The sequence below is a fragment of the Lathamus discolor genome, chromosome 1 (assembly GCF_037157495.1).
Source record: "Lathamus discolor isolate bLatDis1 chromosome 1, bLatDis1.hap1, whole genome shotgun sequence".
Taxonomy (NCBI): domain Eukaryota; kingdom Metazoa; phylum Chordata; class Aves; order Psittaciformes; family Psittacidae; genus Lathamus; species Lathamus discolor.
This window is the reverse complement of record NC_088884.1, coordinates 68077709-68097002: the sequence shown is the minus strand read 5'-3', so window position 1 is coordinate 68097002 and position 19294 is coordinate 68077709. Positions and strand designations below refer to the sequence as shown.

Genomic DNA, 19294 nt, shown 5'->3' with positions numbered 1-19294 from the left:
CTGGTCAATTTGAGGCAGCAGTGACGATGGGGAAGAGTCCTGAAAGTGTTTGCTGACTCCTTACATTTTTCTTCTTCCTTTCCCTTCTGCTCAGCTTGCAAATAAAATCCTATTAGTTTTCTGAGGGAGAAGCAGGAAGGGTTTGAGTCTTACCTGTCCTTTTTTTGGCAGCAGCTGCCTCATTGGTCACCCTATGTGTATTCGTTGCAGTTGAGACACAGCAGGGGTAGTGCCAAAGGAGACAGAGGAAAGGAAGGTTTTTTTTGTTCTGTCTAATCATTGCAGTTTATCTTCTGTGTGTGGAGATTCTTTGCTTTGCTTTCTAATGAATTACTGCTCTGTGATTATTGTTATTCCTTGTTTGTGGAAGAGAGGCACTGTCCTCAAGGGAATTCAGGTGTACATATTGAATGTCTAAAGTGGCAGGCTATTTAGTGAATTTTGTGTTTCTTTTCCTGTAGCTTGGATTTGATTCTGCTTTACTTTGTAAATGCAAATTGAACGCAACTATTATAGTGGATTGGCAGATGTTACAACCTGAAAAAGTGTTTGACTAATCACAGGTAATTGCTGGACATGTATATTACTTCTCTGTAATAAGGAGAAGGTTAAGGAGAAGAAACAAGGTGTTTCTACTAGGGGAGGATGCTTTGAGAATAAATGTAGGAATGATTGGAAACAAACCTACCATAGGAGCTTGTATACTTTTTGAATTTAGAAAAATGCCCAGACTTGGACCAAGAAGTATCAAAGGAGACTGAACATTGTCTAGTTAAATGCTAATGTGAATTGAAACAGTGCAGTTCTTTAAAGTACGTTTGTGCCTTTATTATCATGAGTTATGGCTTTTTGAGGATCCTACCTGAGTAATGGTGAGAACTTGGTAATCTTAACAAAGATCTCCATGTTTCATGATCTTCTATGGCTAGGTGTTTTGGTCCTAGAAGGCCTGTTGAATATACATACAGTTTGTATGATATAGAAATCTACATCCTCTGTGGACGAATGGTTCAGTAGATTTGTTTGTCTACAAACATCTCCTTTTGACCTCTAGTACTGCTCACTGCAAATGGGTTACTGTGACTGTGTGGTTTTATCTATGCCTATGGTATATTCTTAAATAGAAAAAGATTGTATACAGGCATGCATTGTTACAGCTGTCTGGAGAGGAGCTGTGGGAGTGCTGACAGTTGGGTGGGATGGTTTTGGGGATAAACTGATATGAATGAAGGTGGTATTTGTCTTCATGTGGAGGTGCTGGGAGCAGAGAAATTCTCTCAGACTTGTGAGGTACATACCCCATGGAACAGATTTGTGGTTGAAATGAGAAATCTGTTGCACAAAATCTTTATAAAAAGAAATAATCAGGCCAATTTGACCAGTCTGACCTTAAAGTTTGGTAAGTTGGCTTCACTGTGTTTACAGGAGCTGTCTGGTTGAGAAGTTGATGTTGTGTGGTAGGTTAAATACATGCACATGGAGTAACAGGGAAGCAGGTGGATCAGTATTGCATTGCAGCTGGTTCATGGCTGTGATCCCTCTTGCTTCTCTGAAGTATTCGTTTGCCTTCCACATTGTGAATTTAAGCTGTCTTACTTGAACATTTTACCATTTTAATTCCTAGATGGGAATGATGAGCAATCCCAGCCCTTACGGCCAGCCATATAGTCAGAATACTGGGCAGCAGCTTGGAGCCGGTGGACTTGGGCCTCAGATGCAGAATAAAGCTGCACTGCAGAATAGCTTACCACAGTTTCCAATGGACAAGAAGCAAGTTCCTGGGGCAGGAATGCCTAACATGGTAAGTAGAATGAAAGATGTCTCCAGAAAATGTTGTAGTAGACTTAAAATGGAGCAATACGCTGTGCTCTTGCCATGTTAAGAGTTTTTGCAGCTGTCATACCCAGTGTGAATGCGTGCTCTGAATCCATCCATAATGCATTTGCTTAACTCTTAAAAAGGCTGATCTGAAGGAGAAAGCTGAGTTGTACTTTCTCTTTTAGAGAAGCTGGACCTCCATTCTTTGCCCTTCAAACCCTGTCAGCAGAGAAAATGAAATTAAACTCCTTGACTGAAGTGAGATTTGCCACCTGTTTGGTCACCTCTGCTCTCCTCTCCCATCCCTTCTCTTGAAGTTACTCTGTTGGGCCCCTTCTTCTCAGTGTAGCTTTGTTTTGAGGCTTGTTTTGCTGTTTGTACTCACTGATTTTTGGAGCGAGAAGTATCCCTTTCCAAACAGAAATGATAGTGCTTAAAAGCCCCAGTTGTGTGTTCATTTCTGTTCTGAATTACATGAACACAAACAGTCCTGATGCTGGATGTTCCTTGGCAGTTGTTGCTGTAGTAGCCTTGTGCCTCCCCTTTTCCCCTCACACTGTATTGAAGCAGGGCTTAAGGAATGGAAAAGAAGTGGGAAAAGTAGACAACAAATAGTGGATGGTGCAAGCTTAAAAATGACAGGCCTGAACATTAGATTCCCTAGCTTGAGCTTAATGCTCGTGGCTGATTGTGTTTGTCTCATTTTAAAGTTTAAATTGGTTAGGGGTGTACATGCAGCATGTCCTCCCTTTTTATCCCCTACATACATGTGTTTTTTTCTTAATTTGGGAAACAAATTCACATTTTTAAATACAGCTTATGTTTCTTCTTGCTTCAAATTCCACGCCCACCCTCTCTTCCCCCCAAGTCCACTCCTCTGGGAGGGTCAGTCTCTTAACTTTTCACTGTTGCTGAAAAAACATTTCCAGGTAACTTGTACCTTGGAATTAAAGAGCTCAATCCTATGAGTTTTTTGTGGTTTTTTTTTCTTTTTGGATTTGAGCATGAAACACTGGAAGTCTCCAAACCAGTTGGGTTATATGAACTGATAAAGCAGCAGCCAAAATTTGCTGTTCAGAACCCCAGCTGAACCTAGGAGTGAGAAGTTGCTGCTATCTCAGTTACCGTTTAGAATGACAGGCTGCAAACAAGGCAGGTAGGGTCATATCAGAACACACAGAAACCCTGAGGGGACTGAGTAATTGGTAAAGTCTCCTTGTAAACGGAAAGGTTAATACTAGTATTGAAATGCTGTGGGAGAACTGGGGTTTACAATGCAAGTAGTTGAGCTCTAAAAATCTGGATATTTCCGGAAACATCCTCTAAAACCCTCTGTGAAGAGTCTGTTAAAAACTGAAAGCTGTTGAACTGAAGTGATACAAGCAACACAGAGTCCCCCAGCCTCTGTCCTTTCCAAAGTACTCCTCAAATGTCTCCTGGAAGAAATACAAAGAAGTCTGAAGAAGTAAAAAGAAGTAGTACTAGATGTTGCCATACTCGACATTAGTTCTGTGGCGTGTATATTATCCTGAAGTTGTGCTTCATCTCTAGCAGAGACTAGGAGGTACTTGTTTTGAACGCCTACATGCAAATTTTCTGATGGAAAAAGGTTCCCAGAACTTCCCCTTCATTCTCCTTTTCTAGAACTGTCAAATTGAAGCACCTTATACTGAAATAAAGGGAAAACTATTCACTCTAAAAGGTGCCTTCTTCCCTTAATGCAGGAATTGTGGATGCAACTTTCTAGCCTCCAAAATGAGGAGGAGATTTGAGGTCTAAGTGCTATTAATATTTTCAGGTTGGTCTAGCACTGCAAATTAACCTGTCAGCATGTGCAAAGTTCTGCTATTCTTTGATAAGGCAAGAGCTGGGACTACGATGGTGATATGGGGAGGAAATTGTGACTGGCGAGAGAATTGCCAGGACTGTTGCTAAGGGGTGTATTTAATGAGTCATACAGAGCTACAGATAGGTGGGCTATTCCCTTAATTGCAGAATGTGGTAGTTGTTTCTCTTCGTCAGTTCTTCTGTTTTTGCTGCTGTTTATTTGTCATTGCTAAATGAATTATTTTCAAAAATAGATTTATTTCTTGGAACTTCCTTCCATCTCCTCCAGGGCCAGCAGCAGGCTCCTCAAGTTCAGCAAGCTGGGATGGGGCCAGCAGCTTCTCAAGGAATGGGTTCTGGAGCACCAACAGCAGATCCAGAAAAGCGGAAACTTATTCAGCAGCAACTAGTTCTCCTCCTGCATGCTCACAAGTGTCAGCGACGAGAACAGGCCAATGGGGAAGTGCGACAGTGCAACCTCCCTCACTGCCGAACCATGAAGAATGTCCTGAACCATATGACACACTGTCAGGCTGGCAAATCTTGCCAGGGTAAGTGGAGGAGTGGTTATATAGATGCAGTCATCATTTGCAGGATGAGAAGAGCATCTTCTCAAAGGAGATGGAAAACTAGTGGGTGGCTTGAGAAGTACAGTTTTTTTAAGCTATTTCTCCCATTAAGAATGGAAATCATAAACAACTTCTGAACCTCTAAAGTTCGGGCAAGTTAGAGACGAGAGCAGTCATCTCTAGATTAGGCGTAGACAGATGAGTGAAGATCTTTTGCTTAACTCTGTAACTCACTGCAATAACTTTTGGATGCTGCGTTCTGATAAGGGTAGGCGCAAAGCAGCAATCTGCAAGTAGTAGTCTACTTCTTTCTCTTAAGAGAAGCTTAGCTAGCCAGGAATTAAGCTGCTACTGGCACTGATGTACTCTTAGTCTATCTTAGCAGCCTAGGAAAAATGTATGATACCTTTTTGGTAGCCTAGGTTTATTTGCATTGTGCCTATTGGCATCTCAATTGCTTGGTACAGTCTGCCTGATGCATATGGTGGTGTACTCTGGGGTATGTGACATAGGTCTTTGAAGTAAGCTTTAGTTGAGCCAATAGTACTTAAGGAAGTGTAGCTACATTTTCAGAGCTATTTCAAGTAATACTGTACTGACCTGTGTTAATGTAGGTGTGTTCACTGAGAGAAGTAGTTGCTCCCTACCTAGTTTGTATGCACCATGTGAAGATCCTAGTAGTAAAGCTTTTCATTCCTCTCCCTTTTTCAGTGGCACATTGTGCATCTTCCCGACAAATCATCTCGCACTGGAAGAATTGCACACGACATGACTGTCCTGTATGTTTGCCTCTCAAAAATGCTGGGGACAAAAGAAATCAACAATGTAAGTCTACTGGGGAATGCCATGTATTGGATAAACCATAAAATGCGTATTGGGAATTAAACTTTTTTGCACCCAGATGGTAGTGGTGATGCTCTTGGTATCTAGGAACATGTAATATGATTTTCTTCTTGCTTTTATTGTTACAGAATATTTTTCTGTCTGATAGCTAGTGTCTATGGAAGATCTATAACTTTATTGGATTTTCCTAGCAGGAGAGTGTAAGGGGTGAACAAGTCAAGATCTTTCAGCCGCATGATTGGCTTTTCACTACCATCTCTTCCACCTGGCCAGATTCTGGAGACAGATAGGCATGCATATACACACACTGTTGTGTCATTTCAGCCCTGATGATGTTTGGTTCTGTCTTCATCCTTTTTTTGTATCAGATGTCTCTTCCCTCTTCTCTTTGTTGGCTCTTTTTTGGTCTTTCTGCTAAGATCTTTGGCGTGACTTTTGTCATTGTGTTACCTATATGATGGTTTAGTTTGGAGGGGTTTTTTTGGTTGGTTTTGTTGTTTGTTTTCTCCCTCCTTTGTGTTACTTTGGGCTCTTATGACTAATGTGAGCTATTTCTTGTTTTAAGAAAATTAAAAAATAAACAAACCCAAACATTATAGTGACTGGTGAAGAGCTGTATGTACCCTTCTGCCTTTAGCCTCTGTGTCATGGTGTGTTTCTGTTTTCAGTTTGAAGCAAACACAGGTGTCCTGAATACTTGAGTGGGATTTCCTCTCAGCAGCTCAAAGGGAAAATAGCATGTTGTTGGAATGGCTGGTTGGGTCCAAACTTGTCTCCCTGTTTCATGCCAGGTTTCCAGATCTGGCCTCTGCACGTACCTAGAAGGCGATGGTTTGGTTATCTAGTATACTCCTTTGGTTCTCTTCGTGTTTCTGTGGATGTCTTTGGGCTACCTCCTGCTGTCCTTACTCACTTGATACTGGTACTTTTCTTCCAGCGCTGCTGGGTGGAGCTGCAGTAGGACTTGCAAATACTGGCTCTGTGGGTGTGGGGCAGCAGGCAACACCCAGTATAAACACTACCAGTCAGATAGACCCCAGCTCCATTGAGAGAGCCTACGCAGCCCTTGGACTGACCTATCAAGGGAACCAGATGCAGACACAGCCCCAGGCTCAAGTGAAGAATCAGCAACAAGGACAGACACCCCAGGGTCTGCGCCCTATGAATCCTATGAGTAAGTTTATCTGTGTTAAAATACAAACTACAGGCGACTTTCCTGTACTATTATCTAATGCAGATTTTTTTAACCTACTAGCTTAGTACCGCTAGTTGATTTGCAAAAAGCACGGCTATGCAGTATAGCAAGCTGCACAGTGGAACAGGAACATTAGAGGGACCAGATATCTTCTCTTGGAGAAGATGTTCTCTGGGAAAAGTATTTTCTTTGGAAAGATGATTAGAGTTTAGGTGTTTGTGAACCAGTTTTCTAAAGCATTTTATTTAATGATGCTTAGTAGCTTTGTAATTTTACTGTAATGCAAGTTTAGGGCTTTTTAAGAGGTATTCATTGGAAATGCATGTGTTGGAATGCCTGTATTCAAGTGTACTTCCTTGTCACTTAGACTGCAGCATTTTACAGTTGTATTGCAGGTAAGTAGTGTTTGTTTTAAAAATAAAAAGTAGTAAATAACACTTTCTGTGGATGTACATAACTGTAAATTGCATGGGTAGCTTATTGCAAAATGTCATCCCTTTTCTGAAGAAAATGGTTTTTGTGTGGAGCTGTAATATATTTTATTTATAGACTCAGAGTTTGGCCTCTGCATTCTCATTGGGTGCTCCTTATAGCACTGATAAGAAAATCCAGTGAGATGGGGTTGAAAAGCTCCTGGGGAGTGGAGAACTGAGTCTTCATGTAGAAAGGACAAGCATGGAGAGTGTAGACTTTTGACTTTTGTTTCATTATTAGGAGAGGGTGGCTAAGGAGTGAATTGCAACAGGTAAGAGGAATTACCAGATTCATGTTGTCATGGCCTACATGACAACAGGGTTGGTTTAGGAGAAATGGCAGGATTTGCTGAGGACTGCAGTGTGAAAAGAAGCAGTCCTAAGTAGATCAAACAAATGGTTGGGTTTGGCAGTTTGAAAAGGGAGAGTTAAGGCAAAGGCTGACAGTTGTCTTCTACATCACCTTGCTGTCAAATTGCAAAATGAATTTGGGAAGGAGAAGAAAGTGACTAAGGGAAGGGAGGCTGGAGGCAACTTTATGAAAAGGCTGTTAAGCACATGGTTGTGATACCAGAGGCTTGTATTAGGGTTGATATACTTAATTTCAGTGGATTTCTCTTGTATACAGTGTCAAATTTTGCTTGAAATGTAGATTTGGGGGGGGGGGGAGGGCGGTTCAGGTGTCCTATATGTGTGAAGCTTGGTAATGGCATTCAGGCTACTCTCAGCCTCACAGAATGATCTATTCAGGAGCTCCAGGCAGAAATATGCTTCATTTTCCCCCATTTTTTAAGTCTTAACTGTAGTGTGTGAAGAAAATAGCCATTTTTTTAATGGTGATTGAGATCTGCTCTGATTCGGAAAAATGGATTTTGATACGTAACAAATTACTAGAAGTTTTCCTGCAAAGGATTGTCAGGTTTTCCTTCCTAGTAGAAACTTCGGTGTTGGTTGTAGGATCCTGGATTATGGAATGGGTGAGAGTGGGCCTTATCAGATGTAGGTGGTAGCTGATGCTTTATGTTTTTAAAGCCTTTGTAAATATACATTGTAAACCTCTGAACGACAAAAAACAACTGCTTCTAAACAAAAAAGGATGGTACTGCTGCATCTTCAGTAGAGGGGTCACAGGAAAGGACTCTGGTACATAACGTTTGCAGCAAATTGAAATTGTTTGTTGGGAAGTACAGTAAGATAGTGGAATTAGGTGATCTTTAAGGTCCCATCCAACCCCAACCATTCTATGTGCAGAACAGTAGTGTGATGCTATGCTTTGCTTGGAGGTTGCCAGTGTTGTGTCTCGGACTTATATTAAGTTTGTAGAAGGGAGTAAAGAGAGCAATGGGTAATTAAACTCACTTCAGAGAAGTCAAAGTACTTGCCAGTCTAGACCCTTGTTATCGCTGAGCAATTACTGATTTTGCACAGTAAATGGAATATTCATTTAAGAATACTTAATATTCTGTTTTCTAGGTTCAAATCCAATGGGAGTGAATGGAGGAGTTGGGGTTCAAGCTCCTAATCTGCTGCCTGACTCTATGTTACATTCAACCATGAATTCTCAAAAGTAAGTTGAATTATTCTTTGTACCCCAGCAATTTTGGTTTGATCTCACAGCAGTTGTTGCATAAGCAGTGGGGTAAATGCCATTGATGGCTATCTCTCCCTTTGGCTTCTGTAGCTTTTGTCAGAGTTTTCCAAATCCTTGGGTTGTACAGCATGTACTCTTTCATGGTGTTGTTTTGGTGTCTGTGCAGCTATTTCTGCAGAGTTTGTCCATTGATTAGGGAATGGCTGAACTGGCACTTTGTCTTAACATTATTCTAAAAGAGGCTATGACTGTAAGATGACTAAGCTTGGACTAGACTTGTGCCCTCAATTCTTGCTCTGTTTTTGAAGCCCCATGATGAGTGAAAGCGCCAATGTTGCCAATTTGGGAGCCATGCCAACAGCTCAACCATCCAATACTGGAATTCGAAAGCAGTGGCATGAAGACATTACTCAGGATCTCCGAAACCACCTTGTTCATAAACTGTGAGTAGCTAACATCAAAACAATCTCCCTTTAAGTGAGTTGCCGCCTCTGAGGTGTACGTGTGCAGCAGGAGGAAGCCTGGCTTCCAAAACTAGGGGGCCAGGGACTGCGTCTTGTCAGGGTGCATGAGAAGGGTATCATGGTTTAGTTTTAAATGAGTGATTTAGGGTTGCTCAAAGAATCGCCAGCAGAGGTGTTAGTAAAAACTAGGGCCCCAGGGAACGAGTTTTGTCAGGGTACCTGAAAAGGGAAAGCAGAAGCCTGAAAGACGGAGTGCATCTGCTGGTCTGGGGCTGTTGTATTGGAAGCGTCCCACTGTGTGCTCATGCCATCAACACGGTGGTAGTGTCCCCTGGGAGCAGTAGCAATGCCATTGTCTGTCAGAAAATTTGCTTGCTGCTTTGTGTTCGGGTCACTGGGGTTAGTTCTTGGTCCCTGTCTGGACTTGTGTCCTGTTATCTTTTGTATGCTTTTTTTCTTTCAGGGTTCAAGCCATATTTCCTACTCCTGATCCTGCGGCACTGAAGGATCGGCGTATGGAGAATCTGGTGGCATATGCTCGGAAAGTGGAAGGTGATATGTATGAATCGGCAAACAGCAGGGTGAGATGCCATCCTCTGCCATCCAGTCATGTGTGTGTCTCCCCAAGCCCATAGTGACTGGGGAGGAAGAGGAGTGAAAGCCCAGATGAGACTCACAGTCTGAGGAAGTGCCAGGAGTAGGGGTGGTGCCTGTCAGGGTCTGCTGTGCCTGAAACTTCTCTGGGTCCCCTAAAGGCAGCATGAAGCTCTTCACTGTGATTCTCCCAGAGAAGTGTTGGACACAAGAAATGTCTTGTGTTGGTTTAATGGTTGCCAGCAGTGCCCCCTTTTTGCCTCCTGTCTGCCTGGCAGCCCCTGCAAAAGGAGAGCCATGCCCACCCAAGTCAAAATGTGTGTCTGAGGTTGTTTTGCAAGCTTGACTTACTGTGACTTGTTGCCTTTACTTAGTGTGTCATCTTCATCCTGACTTGTTTCCTCCCCAACAGGCAGAGTACTATCACTTGTTAGCGGAGAAGATCTATAAGATACAAAAAGAGCTGGAGGAGAAACGAAGAACCAGGCTGCAGAAGCAGAACATGATCCCGAATGCTCCAGGCATGCCACAGGCTCCCATGAATCAAGGGCCAAACATGGGACAGCCCCAGCCTGGGATGTCTGCAAGTAAGAGCAGTGGGACTCTGTGGTGCAGGGGAATCCTGTAGTGTCATTTTAGTAAGCTAGTGATCTTTATGCCCTTGTTTCACAGGTACCTGGCTTTCTCAGAGTTAAACAGAACTTTTCCCTCTTTGTTCTGAAGTATTTGCAGCCTCCTTGCTTATGTGTTAGTTAGTGACCATAGATTATGTAAAAGCATTTAGTCTTCTGAACAAATGAAAGAATTGGGAACCTTTACACTTACTTTGAGGGTGGAGGGAGTGGAGATTAAGTTGAATCCTTAAGGCTGTAGAGCTTCAGTCTCATTAGATTCACTCCTAGAATGAATTGATTTAAAGATAACTTCAGTTACTGTGAGATACGTATTTTCACAATATTTAGTTTAGTTTGAAAATTATCACTACTATTACTGTTGTTGCTAAGGCATATGATGATTGATGTGCTTAGGTGTTTATGCCTTTTGCTGTTTAGAAGTTTAGATAGTGCTTGTTCTGTGACACATTTGGGGTTTTTTGGACAAGTGGCGTTTCAAGCATGCAGTGAAAACCAGATTTTGCTTCTTTCCCCTGTGCAGCTGTATTGTATTTCACAGTAGTTCTGTTACTTGACTTGACCTTCCTAATGCTAAACAGCTTGGTTTTGTTTTGTTTGGGTTTTGTTTTTTTTTTTTTTTTTCCCCTCTGTTAACCGTGTATTTGTATATTAGAATACAATTGTAGAGGAGTTAATGGTCAAAATTATCATGCTGCTAAAGAGTGGAATGTCTCCTTAACAATAGGAAGGGACAAGGTGCTCTAGGCTGTCAAGTATCTAGAATATTTTTACTTGGGTAACATAAAAACAGGTAATACAAATTATTGCAGGTGATATTTTTTAGTTAGGAAGTAGAGGTGTCTGCTGATGTTGTAATCTTGTATTTCCAATGAAGTCCTGTAAATAATTGAAATAGAGGATTTTAAAGTGTGTAGTCTTTGTTAAAAATAAGTGCAACAGTTCTGCAAACCTACTTTGTAGAGCTCTCTCCCCTCCAATGACTCCTTCTCTTAAGAGGTTCCTTCTCAGAAGAAACAGATTTTTCTCCTTGATTCTTTGTCTTGCATGTTCTTAGGAACTTTACAGTTAAGAACGGAGTTCTTAAAGACAGCTCATGGAAACATATACAGCTGTCAATGACACTCTAAAGCTTGTCAAAGGAGATTGGGTCAAAATTTGATTTAGTCAATTGAGACAAAAAAACTTCCTGGTTTTTTTGGTTGTTTTTTTTTTTATAACACTGCAGTAGCTTTTAGGCATATGATGCAAGAATGTTCCTCTGAGTTCTTCTGCTTAAATTTGAATGTAGCTTGGTAAATCCAGCTCTGGGTCTTTTTATGCTTGAAGTCAGAACAGGGTTTACCAAGGTGCATACCAAGATCCAAGAAAGATTCTTAAAGGTTGATACTGTGACTTCACTTGCTGTATAACTTCTGTAGAAAGTTAATTCTTCTAAATGTGATGCATTTAGTTACTTACCATATACTCAATAGTTCTCAGACTTGAGAGCTTTGGTGAATACTGTGTGGAACCATAGAATTTTCATACTGTTTTAAACCTAGAGGTACAGTAACAGAGTAGCAGTAACAGTAGTAACAGTCTTTAGAAGTTCTTGTGGTCTGAGCAACTGAGTTTGTTGTTGTACCTCAATAATATACTTCACATTTGTCCTCAGTTTCTGAAAGCTGACTCTGTCAGATTATATTTCTGTCAATGGGACATGCTTACGTCAATGGGACTCCTTAAGAATATTTAGAGTTACTGGACTGTGTCCTTCCTTTTTGTTTGTTTGGTTTGTTTTACACATGAGATTTTATGTATGTTTGCTGGATAAAACCTGGTGGTCTTCTGAATGCCATAATCTCATTCCAGGATCTTTTTTTTTTTTCTTTTTTTTTTTAATCCAGATGGTCCTCTTCCTGACCCAACCCTGATACGTGCCAATGTGCCAAACCAGATGATGAATCGCATGCAGGCACAGCCAGGTAAATATTTGAAGAAAATTAGCTACTGTGATTTTGAAGGAATCTTGGAATTGGGCAACTCTTGCTGAAGTGTTATAACCCTTGCTTCACCTGCAGTTTTCCTATTTGATTGAGAAAATAGCAATCTATATTGTATAATACTTATATAACTATATATTATATATGTAAAAAAATAATCTTGGGTAGCATTTCATGATCTTGTGGATTTGAGCAGCATGTTAGCTGCTTGCTTGGTTAAAGAACTCTGCTTTTGACATTTCTGATTGTGTGAACGTAGATTGGTCATAGATGAGGACATGGTGGCAAAGGGAAGATGATGAGACTTATTACTTAGAAGGAAGGGGCACAACCTTTGTTACATATTCAAGAAGTATTGTAGCCAACATACAAAGCGCTTACGTGAAGAGTCTGGGATTCAGTGAGTGAATTTCTGATATGTAATTAAAATAATGCAACTTTCTTTAGAAAGTTGATCTTCAGTAATAACACTTTTAATTATTTGTCAGGTACTCCAATAGTTCTCAAACTTCAAAGCTTTGTTAAGTTAGTGGAAACAAATCTTGGTGGGGGGGAGATTGGTCTGTATTCTGGAGGAGTGTGGTACCTTGGACACTTTAAAATTATTCCATGTAATTGGTTTTATTTTCTTTCTAAAGAATTATTTTCTTTATAGTACTATTGTATGCTAGAAAACCGGTTGATAGAAAACAAAATTCGGAAAAAGTTAAAACAGCATTTCTTTACCCAATGTTCAGTGGTGCCCAAAGGAGAATTTAAGCCTCCTTTGTTTATAAGTGGGTTTGTTTGGTTTTTTTTTTTTTGGCATGAATGCACAGGAATGAATCAGTTTGGCCAGATGAACATGCAGCTGCCACCGATGGGACCCCGGCAAACCCCTCCTCTTCAGCACCCTGGACAGCTAAGCCAGGCTGGGGCCATGAACCAGGTCAGTTCTCTCTGCCCAGGGTGTTGAGCTCGCAGGTTTGCTTCTGTTGGCTATAGTTTTCTTAGGTAAATAAGTAGAATTTAAAGAATCAAGTATTATTTCTTCATTCGTTTGACCCTTTGGGTTCCTCCTCTTGCATTTCTTCTGAAAGGTTTCTTTGGAGTATAGTAAGCCTTTATATCTGGGTAGTAAAACGTTGCCTAAAAATGGAAGGTTTTCTGTGCTGTTGCATCCTTAGCAAAGGGAATGAAAATTAATCTTAAATCACAGTTCCAAACTGAAATCAATATCTTTTTCTTTAGCTTACAAGGGAAATAATCATAATATCTGTTTTTTGACAGGAGCTGTAAGCAGACTTTCTGTATTGTATTCTATAGATAAGTGGCAAGCATCAATTTCCACAACAAGATAAATGTTGTTTTGTGTAAAATGTCATGGAGTTATATGCGCACTCTGTGATATGACTTTGTTTCTTTTCCAACAGATGGGATTTCCTTCACGCATGCAGCAACCAGGAGTTGGCCAGCCTTCTGGTCAGAATCAGTTTCTACAACAGACCCAGTTTCCCGCTTCTTCCCCAGGAATGAACACGGCGAGCATGCCTATGACTCAACCTGGCAATCAGACACCAGTTTCTCAAGTAAGTTTCTGATTTCTGGAGGTGGTGTCACTGGGCTGTGTCATGTACAAGTTTCATTGTTCGGTTTGTAGTGGAGAACAACTTGTTTTCTCAATATGCTTTTGGAATTGTAGTCAACTAAATTCATTTATTGAGGCACTGCATTTTCCTGATGTAGCACTGGGAATGGGAAGAGTGAAACATTTTTGGCTTGTTCTCAGGCTTAAGTTTAAGTGTGACAAGGGAATATTTCTAAGTTTCTTTTTACAGAGCAAAGAAGAAATTGTTATGCAGAATGCAGTAGTTAAGAATTTCTTGTTGAACAGCAAAACAGTAAAGGCTGAAAAATTAAGAGATGGTTGACTAAGTACTAAAAAGGCATGTCTATCCGGGACCAATGTATGTTGCTAGCTTTGGGGGATAGGAGGGTTGTCACTACTGAAGCTCTGAACCTGCAGTCTAGCAGTTTCCTTTCTGTCCTTTCCCTCTCCCTTTTCAGCAAGAACCTTTCAGGCCAGGAAGAAATAGGGAACGTCAGTTTGCTTCTCGTTGATGCTTCTTCCTAGTTTGCAGGCAAGATTCTTGTGGAGTGACAGCTTTTTTCCTTGACCAATACATTATTTTTTTTTTCTTTTATAATCTTGTAATGGTGCAGTTACAGCTGTAGTTATTTCTGATGATAAATTCAGTTTCTAGTTTTGGGGTGGGGGCATGGGCATGCTAAGTGTATTTGAAAGCAATTTTTCACTGTGGTGCATTGTCTCGTTCAGGATGTACAAATCTGCAGGTTTAGAGAAAAGTGGTTTGTGATCTGGGAGTGTAGGTGTGCCATTCTTTAAATATACCAAGAAGTAGAAGTTATTCTATTGAAACATCTCTTTGAGCTGAATAAATAAATCAGCTTTCTGTTTGTGTGGAGCAAAATTAATCTAATAGACCATTTGTCCTTTTGAAATAGAGTTTTAAAAAACAAAACAGATTAGTTTGTCGCATTTTTTAAAGTATGCGGTAACTGTGGGAAAGCAGCCATTTGACAGTAATTTCTCTGACTTTTTGTATTTCAAGTCATTGCAAATGTGTACTTGTCTTGTTTTTCCACAGGCACAAATGACCAGCACTTCGTGTCCTGTGAATTCTCCTGCAATGGCTCCAGGTTCTCAAGGGAGCCATATTCACTGTCCACCTCTTCCACAGCCTCCCATACACAGAAACTCTCCTTCTCCAGTACCTAGCCGAACCCCAACACCTCACCATACACCCCCAGGCTTGGGATCACAGCAACAGCAGGCAGCAGCAGCTGCTCCCACTGCCCCCACACCTACTCCTCAGGCAATGCCTCCTGGACCACAGTCACAAACTATGCACCCCCCTCAAAGGCAGACTCCAACACCTCCGCAAGCACAGCTGCCTCCACAAGTTCAGCCTCCAGTTCCAGTTACACCGTCTGCAGAGCAACAGCAGCAGCCCTTGTCACAGCAAAGCACGACTGCATCTGTTCCCACACCAACAGCACCACTGCAGCCTCAGCACCCCACAACACCTGTAAGGAAATATTTTAATTGTGCTTCTCCCTGCAAATGTTTAAGGTTTAATTTTCAGTTGGTCTTTTATTTTTCTGTGAGTCTTTGATAATGGAGGTAGCTCCTGGCATGTTTGATATCAAAATAGGGTTTTTTTGCAACTGGGAAATAATAGTTTTCAATTGAGACAAGTGTATAGATCATCTGGTGTTTCCAGAGAAGGGAGTATTTTTCATAATTATAGTGCATGTTTTGAAATTTACTTTGAAATATGTATGAGGTCTTTAGTTACTTCTGCATATGCATAGCAATGGCATATAATATGGAAACAATATGTAACTTTCTGTATATTAAGACCTTCCAGTGCATGTTTCTGTTGCATGTTTTTCTATAATTGGAGCTGTGCAGCAGTATGTTCTTCAGGTGAAAGAAGCAGAAGGACTAGAGTGCATTTAAACTTGGTGGAAGCATAGCACAGGTAAAAGGTAGATTAGAGAAAGAAGGCTTAATTTTATTAGAAGCCTGTGTATAATGTGTGTGGTGTTGTTCCCTCAGCTTTCCCAGCCAGCTGTAAGCATTGATGGGCAGGTATCCAACCCCCCATCTACCAGCAGCACAGAGGTGAACTCTCAGCAGACTGTACCAGAACAGCAGCAGCCACCCTTGCAAGAAGTAAAAATGGAAATTAAAACAGATGAAGGGGAGCCAGAGCAAACAGAACTGCAAATGGAAGAAAAATCTGAGGTGAGATTGTCAGCCAGTTGTTGGGTAGAATACCTAGTACTGCCAGATGCTTTGTGTCTCTGTTCAAGCCATTCCTTCCAGAGTTCACCTGAGTAGCTGCTACCTGCTGCTGCTGTTTTAATTATTGTCTTCCTCTACTTTCCTAAATAAGGGTCTCTACTTTCTTCTGAAATAGTGGTAGAAGCAGAAAAGACCACGATGACGTGGTTGCAGCTGTGAGGCTTTTTGCTAAATGCCAATGTACAAGGGCACTCTGGTCAGTCTGTCAGATGTTATTTGTGGTTGTTAAATGTTAGAGTAGCAGATATTAAGATGAGAGGAAATGGCTTCAAGTTGCAGCCAGGGAGGTTTAGATTGGATGTTAAGAAACATTTCTTCCCCAAAAGGGTGTTCAAGCATTGGAACAGGCTGCCCCGGCAAGTGGTATAGTCACCATCCCTGGAGGTATTTTAAAGATGTGTAGATGTGGTTAGTGACATGGTTTAGTAGTGGACTTGGTAGTCCTGGGGTAACAGTTGGACTCGATGATCTTGAAAATGTTTTTCCAACCTAAATCAGTCTGTGATTCTGGATGTACATGATCAGCTGCTTTACTGGGCTTTGACAACTTGTCACTGGGGATGGCTAGGAGCATGGCTACCCAGTAGTGTCATCCTGGCAGCCACAGTGTATGAGACTGTCAGACCTGCCTGAAGAGCTGGATGTGTACCTGTGTGTCTACATGCAGCTCAAAACTAGTTAAGTTTATCACTTCTAACATGGCAGCATTTAAAGATTTTTTTTCTAGTACATCTGCTCAAGTTATAGGCAAGTGACTACGAAGTAGATATCCTTAATCCTGGGAAAGAGTGGTGGGCAGGATGGCGGATAGGTTTAAAGGATGGAAATGTGAATGGGTGACTTCACAAGAGGCTGAGTGACAGGCTTCAAACTGCTTTTCAGGTTAAAGCAGAACCAGTCGTGGAGGAATGTAAACCAGAACCAATGGAGCAAGATGAGAAGAAATCTGAAGTGAAGACTGAAATACCAGAGGGCGAAGAAAGACCTACTACTCCAGCTACTCAGTCTTCTCCAGCAGCTGGGCAGTCCAAGAAAAAAAGTAAGCAGGAAGAGTTTTGACTGAAATTCACTGCATCTCCCTCCTAGAAAAATCTTAGGGGATAAAGAAACCCTGAGCTTTCTTTATTGGTACTCAGTAGACTTGTATGGATTGTGGCTTTTGGACCAAAATACCTAATAGTACGTGTGCTTGTAATTGGCTATGGACAAGTTCTTTAAGACTTTAGTATTGGACAGTAAACCTTAGTAAAATTGCCAATACAATAGGATTTGAAATACTTCAGTTACAGAATTTCTAAACATGTTTTTCTTGGTACCTCAGAGAGGGGCTGTACCTGGCATGTCAACTGGCTTTATTAAACTTAGCAGTGTCTTCCTATGATAAAAACAAAATTCTCTTTAATATTTTGGCCAGCTCCTTGTGTCCAGGTGATCATTTTAATACCCTTCTCGGAACTCTGTAGCGCAGAGGACAAACAAGGCGTGCTCATACCTTAAACCCATTGTCTGTAGTACTTTTTTTTTTTTTTTAGCACAGACCCCACATTTTCCAGCATGTTTTCCCTTACAACTGTTTCTGCAGTCCTTCTAATATTGATTGTTTTTCAAAGTTTTCAAGCCAGAAGAGTTGCGACAGGCACTTATGCCAACACTGGAGGCACTTTACCGTCAGGATCCAGAGTCTCTTCCATTTCGACAGCCTGTGGATCCCCAACTACTGGGAATTCCTGTGAGTGTCTTAGCAAGATACATTGCTGGCTTTAATTCAAAACTACTACATTATGGTATACCCATTTGAGAACAGCTTAGGGTCATCTTGTTAACATTTATCTATTGATACACTTGAAGGGGTTTAGCTCAGGCAGTTGAACATGTGATGTCTGGCTTAGGAAAGTTTTGGGGGCGTTTCTCCAAAGTTTGTTTGGTTCTGTGTTCCTTTCGATAAATAAGCAGGTATGCTATACATTAAAGTGATTACCAACAGATCCCCAGATCTCCAGTGCTGTGTGGGCTTTTTATGGATGTTGCTTCGTGTTGTGATATTTCTGTTACTGAATTCTGTAGGTGTTTTTCATCATATATAAAGCTTAGCTAATTTGTGGGAAATTAAGCCGATCAAGGCCAGTTAAAGAAACCTCTCTGGACTGACCACACAAGTTTACTATATATTCAAATATCTATACATAGAAGTCCTATTTGGGTGCTTTGGGCAATGTTGTTTGGGTTTTTTTTTTGGCTGAAAGGTTCTTTGTTTTGGTTTGGTTTTTTGGTTTGGTTTGGTTTTTTTAGGATAAATACTGCAGAAATTCAAGGCCTGTTGTATTGTAAGCAGGCACAAATACTGCTGATATTCTTTAACAAGCCCTTAGTTGGCTGTCATATTCCAAGAACTTTTGTAGGAGAAATGGTCCCATAACTGATCGGGGTGAAGATTGGGAAAAGGCATTCTTTAGGGGAGACATATCTTTCATCATCTGATAGTTAGTTCTTTTTTGTTTATTAGGTTGTCTCATCTACTAAAGAGAGTCACGTTCTATTAATGCTCTTGTGTATAACCTCAGCTTACAGGCTGCAAAAAAATTGCTGTTTACTACTTTGTTGTCATACTTGTTTTGGTGATTAAAATGAGAGTGGCTATATTTCGTTGGGATTGGAAGAGCAATAACACCTGAGAAATAAAGGAATAAGAAAAGAAAGCACTGGGGAGTGATATGGTATTACTTAGAGATTTCACCGTGTGTCACAAGCAGTTTGACAATCAAGTCAGGGAGGAACCTGTTTTTCTTGATGTACTGGAGATGAATTTATATGCTGAGAATGCACATGTTGTCATGTCACAACATAGCTCTATAGCGGTGTTTTGATACACTGTGTATTCTTGCAGGATTATTTTGATATAGTGAAGAACCCTATGGATCTTTCTACTATCAAGAGGAAGCTGGACACAGGACAGTATCAGGAACCCTGGCAATATGTAGATGACATCTGGCTCATGTTCAATAATGCCTGGTTGTATAACCGCAAAACATCCCGGGTATACAAGTACTGTTCCAAACTGGCCGAGGTGTTTGAGCAAGAAATTGACCCAGTTATGCAGAGCCTTGGTTATTGCTGTGGAAGAAAGGTAAGAAAATTAATATTAGTCTGCTGTTTGCTTCCTGGTATTGAAGGGGGAAAAAATACAGCAGTTGTAGTTGTTAGTACTTTTGGTGTGTCAAAAATTTTGAGAGTTTACCAGGTTTTAGCAAACCTGAGTAACCCAGTTTTGAGGGGTTTATGGATATTCTATCTGGTGCTTACATCATCTGTTTGTGTATAAGCCTTTGGAGGAGGGGAAAGTCAGTAAGTGAAGGCTTATTTTTGACTAGGGCAAACCTGTTTTCAAATTAAACAGATGTGGGTTTGTTATTGCAGAAGTGCTTCACTGTATAT

General features: G+C 40.9%; 1 protein-coding gene across 1 annotated transcript in view; it reads left to right on the top strand.

The window, feature by feature from the left end:
* EP300 (E1A binding protein p300) overlaps positions 1–19294 on the top strand; it is a 63388-nt gene that overhangs the window by 24865 nt on the left and 19229 nt on the right. The window contains exons 3-18 of the mRNA XM_065677448.1: positions 1625–1801; positions 3935–4196; positions 4926–5039; positions 5995–6231; positions 8199–8292; positions 8625–8759; positions 9244–9361; positions 9787–9961; positions 11896–11973; positions 12810–12919; positions 13404–13559; positions 14640–15080; positions 15614–15802; positions 16745–16901; positions 17473–17591; positions 18747–18986. Coding sequence (XP_065533520.1) covers positions 1625–1801; positions 3935–4196; positions 4926–5039; positions 5995–6231; positions 8199–8292; positions 8625–8759; positions 9244–9361; positions 9787–9961; positions 11896–11973; positions 12810–12919; positions 13404–13559; positions 14640–15080; positions 15614–15802; positions 16745–16901; positions 17473–17591; positions 18747–18986 — 2802 coding nt within the window. The remainder of the gene's footprint in view (positions 1–1624; positions 1802–3934; positions 4197–4925; positions 5040–5994; positions 6232–8198; positions 8293–8624; positions 8760–9243; positions 9362–9786; positions 9962–11895; positions 11974–12809; positions 12920–13403; positions 13560–14639; positions 15081–15613; positions 15803–16744; positions 16902–17472; positions 17592–18746; positions 18987–19294) is intronic.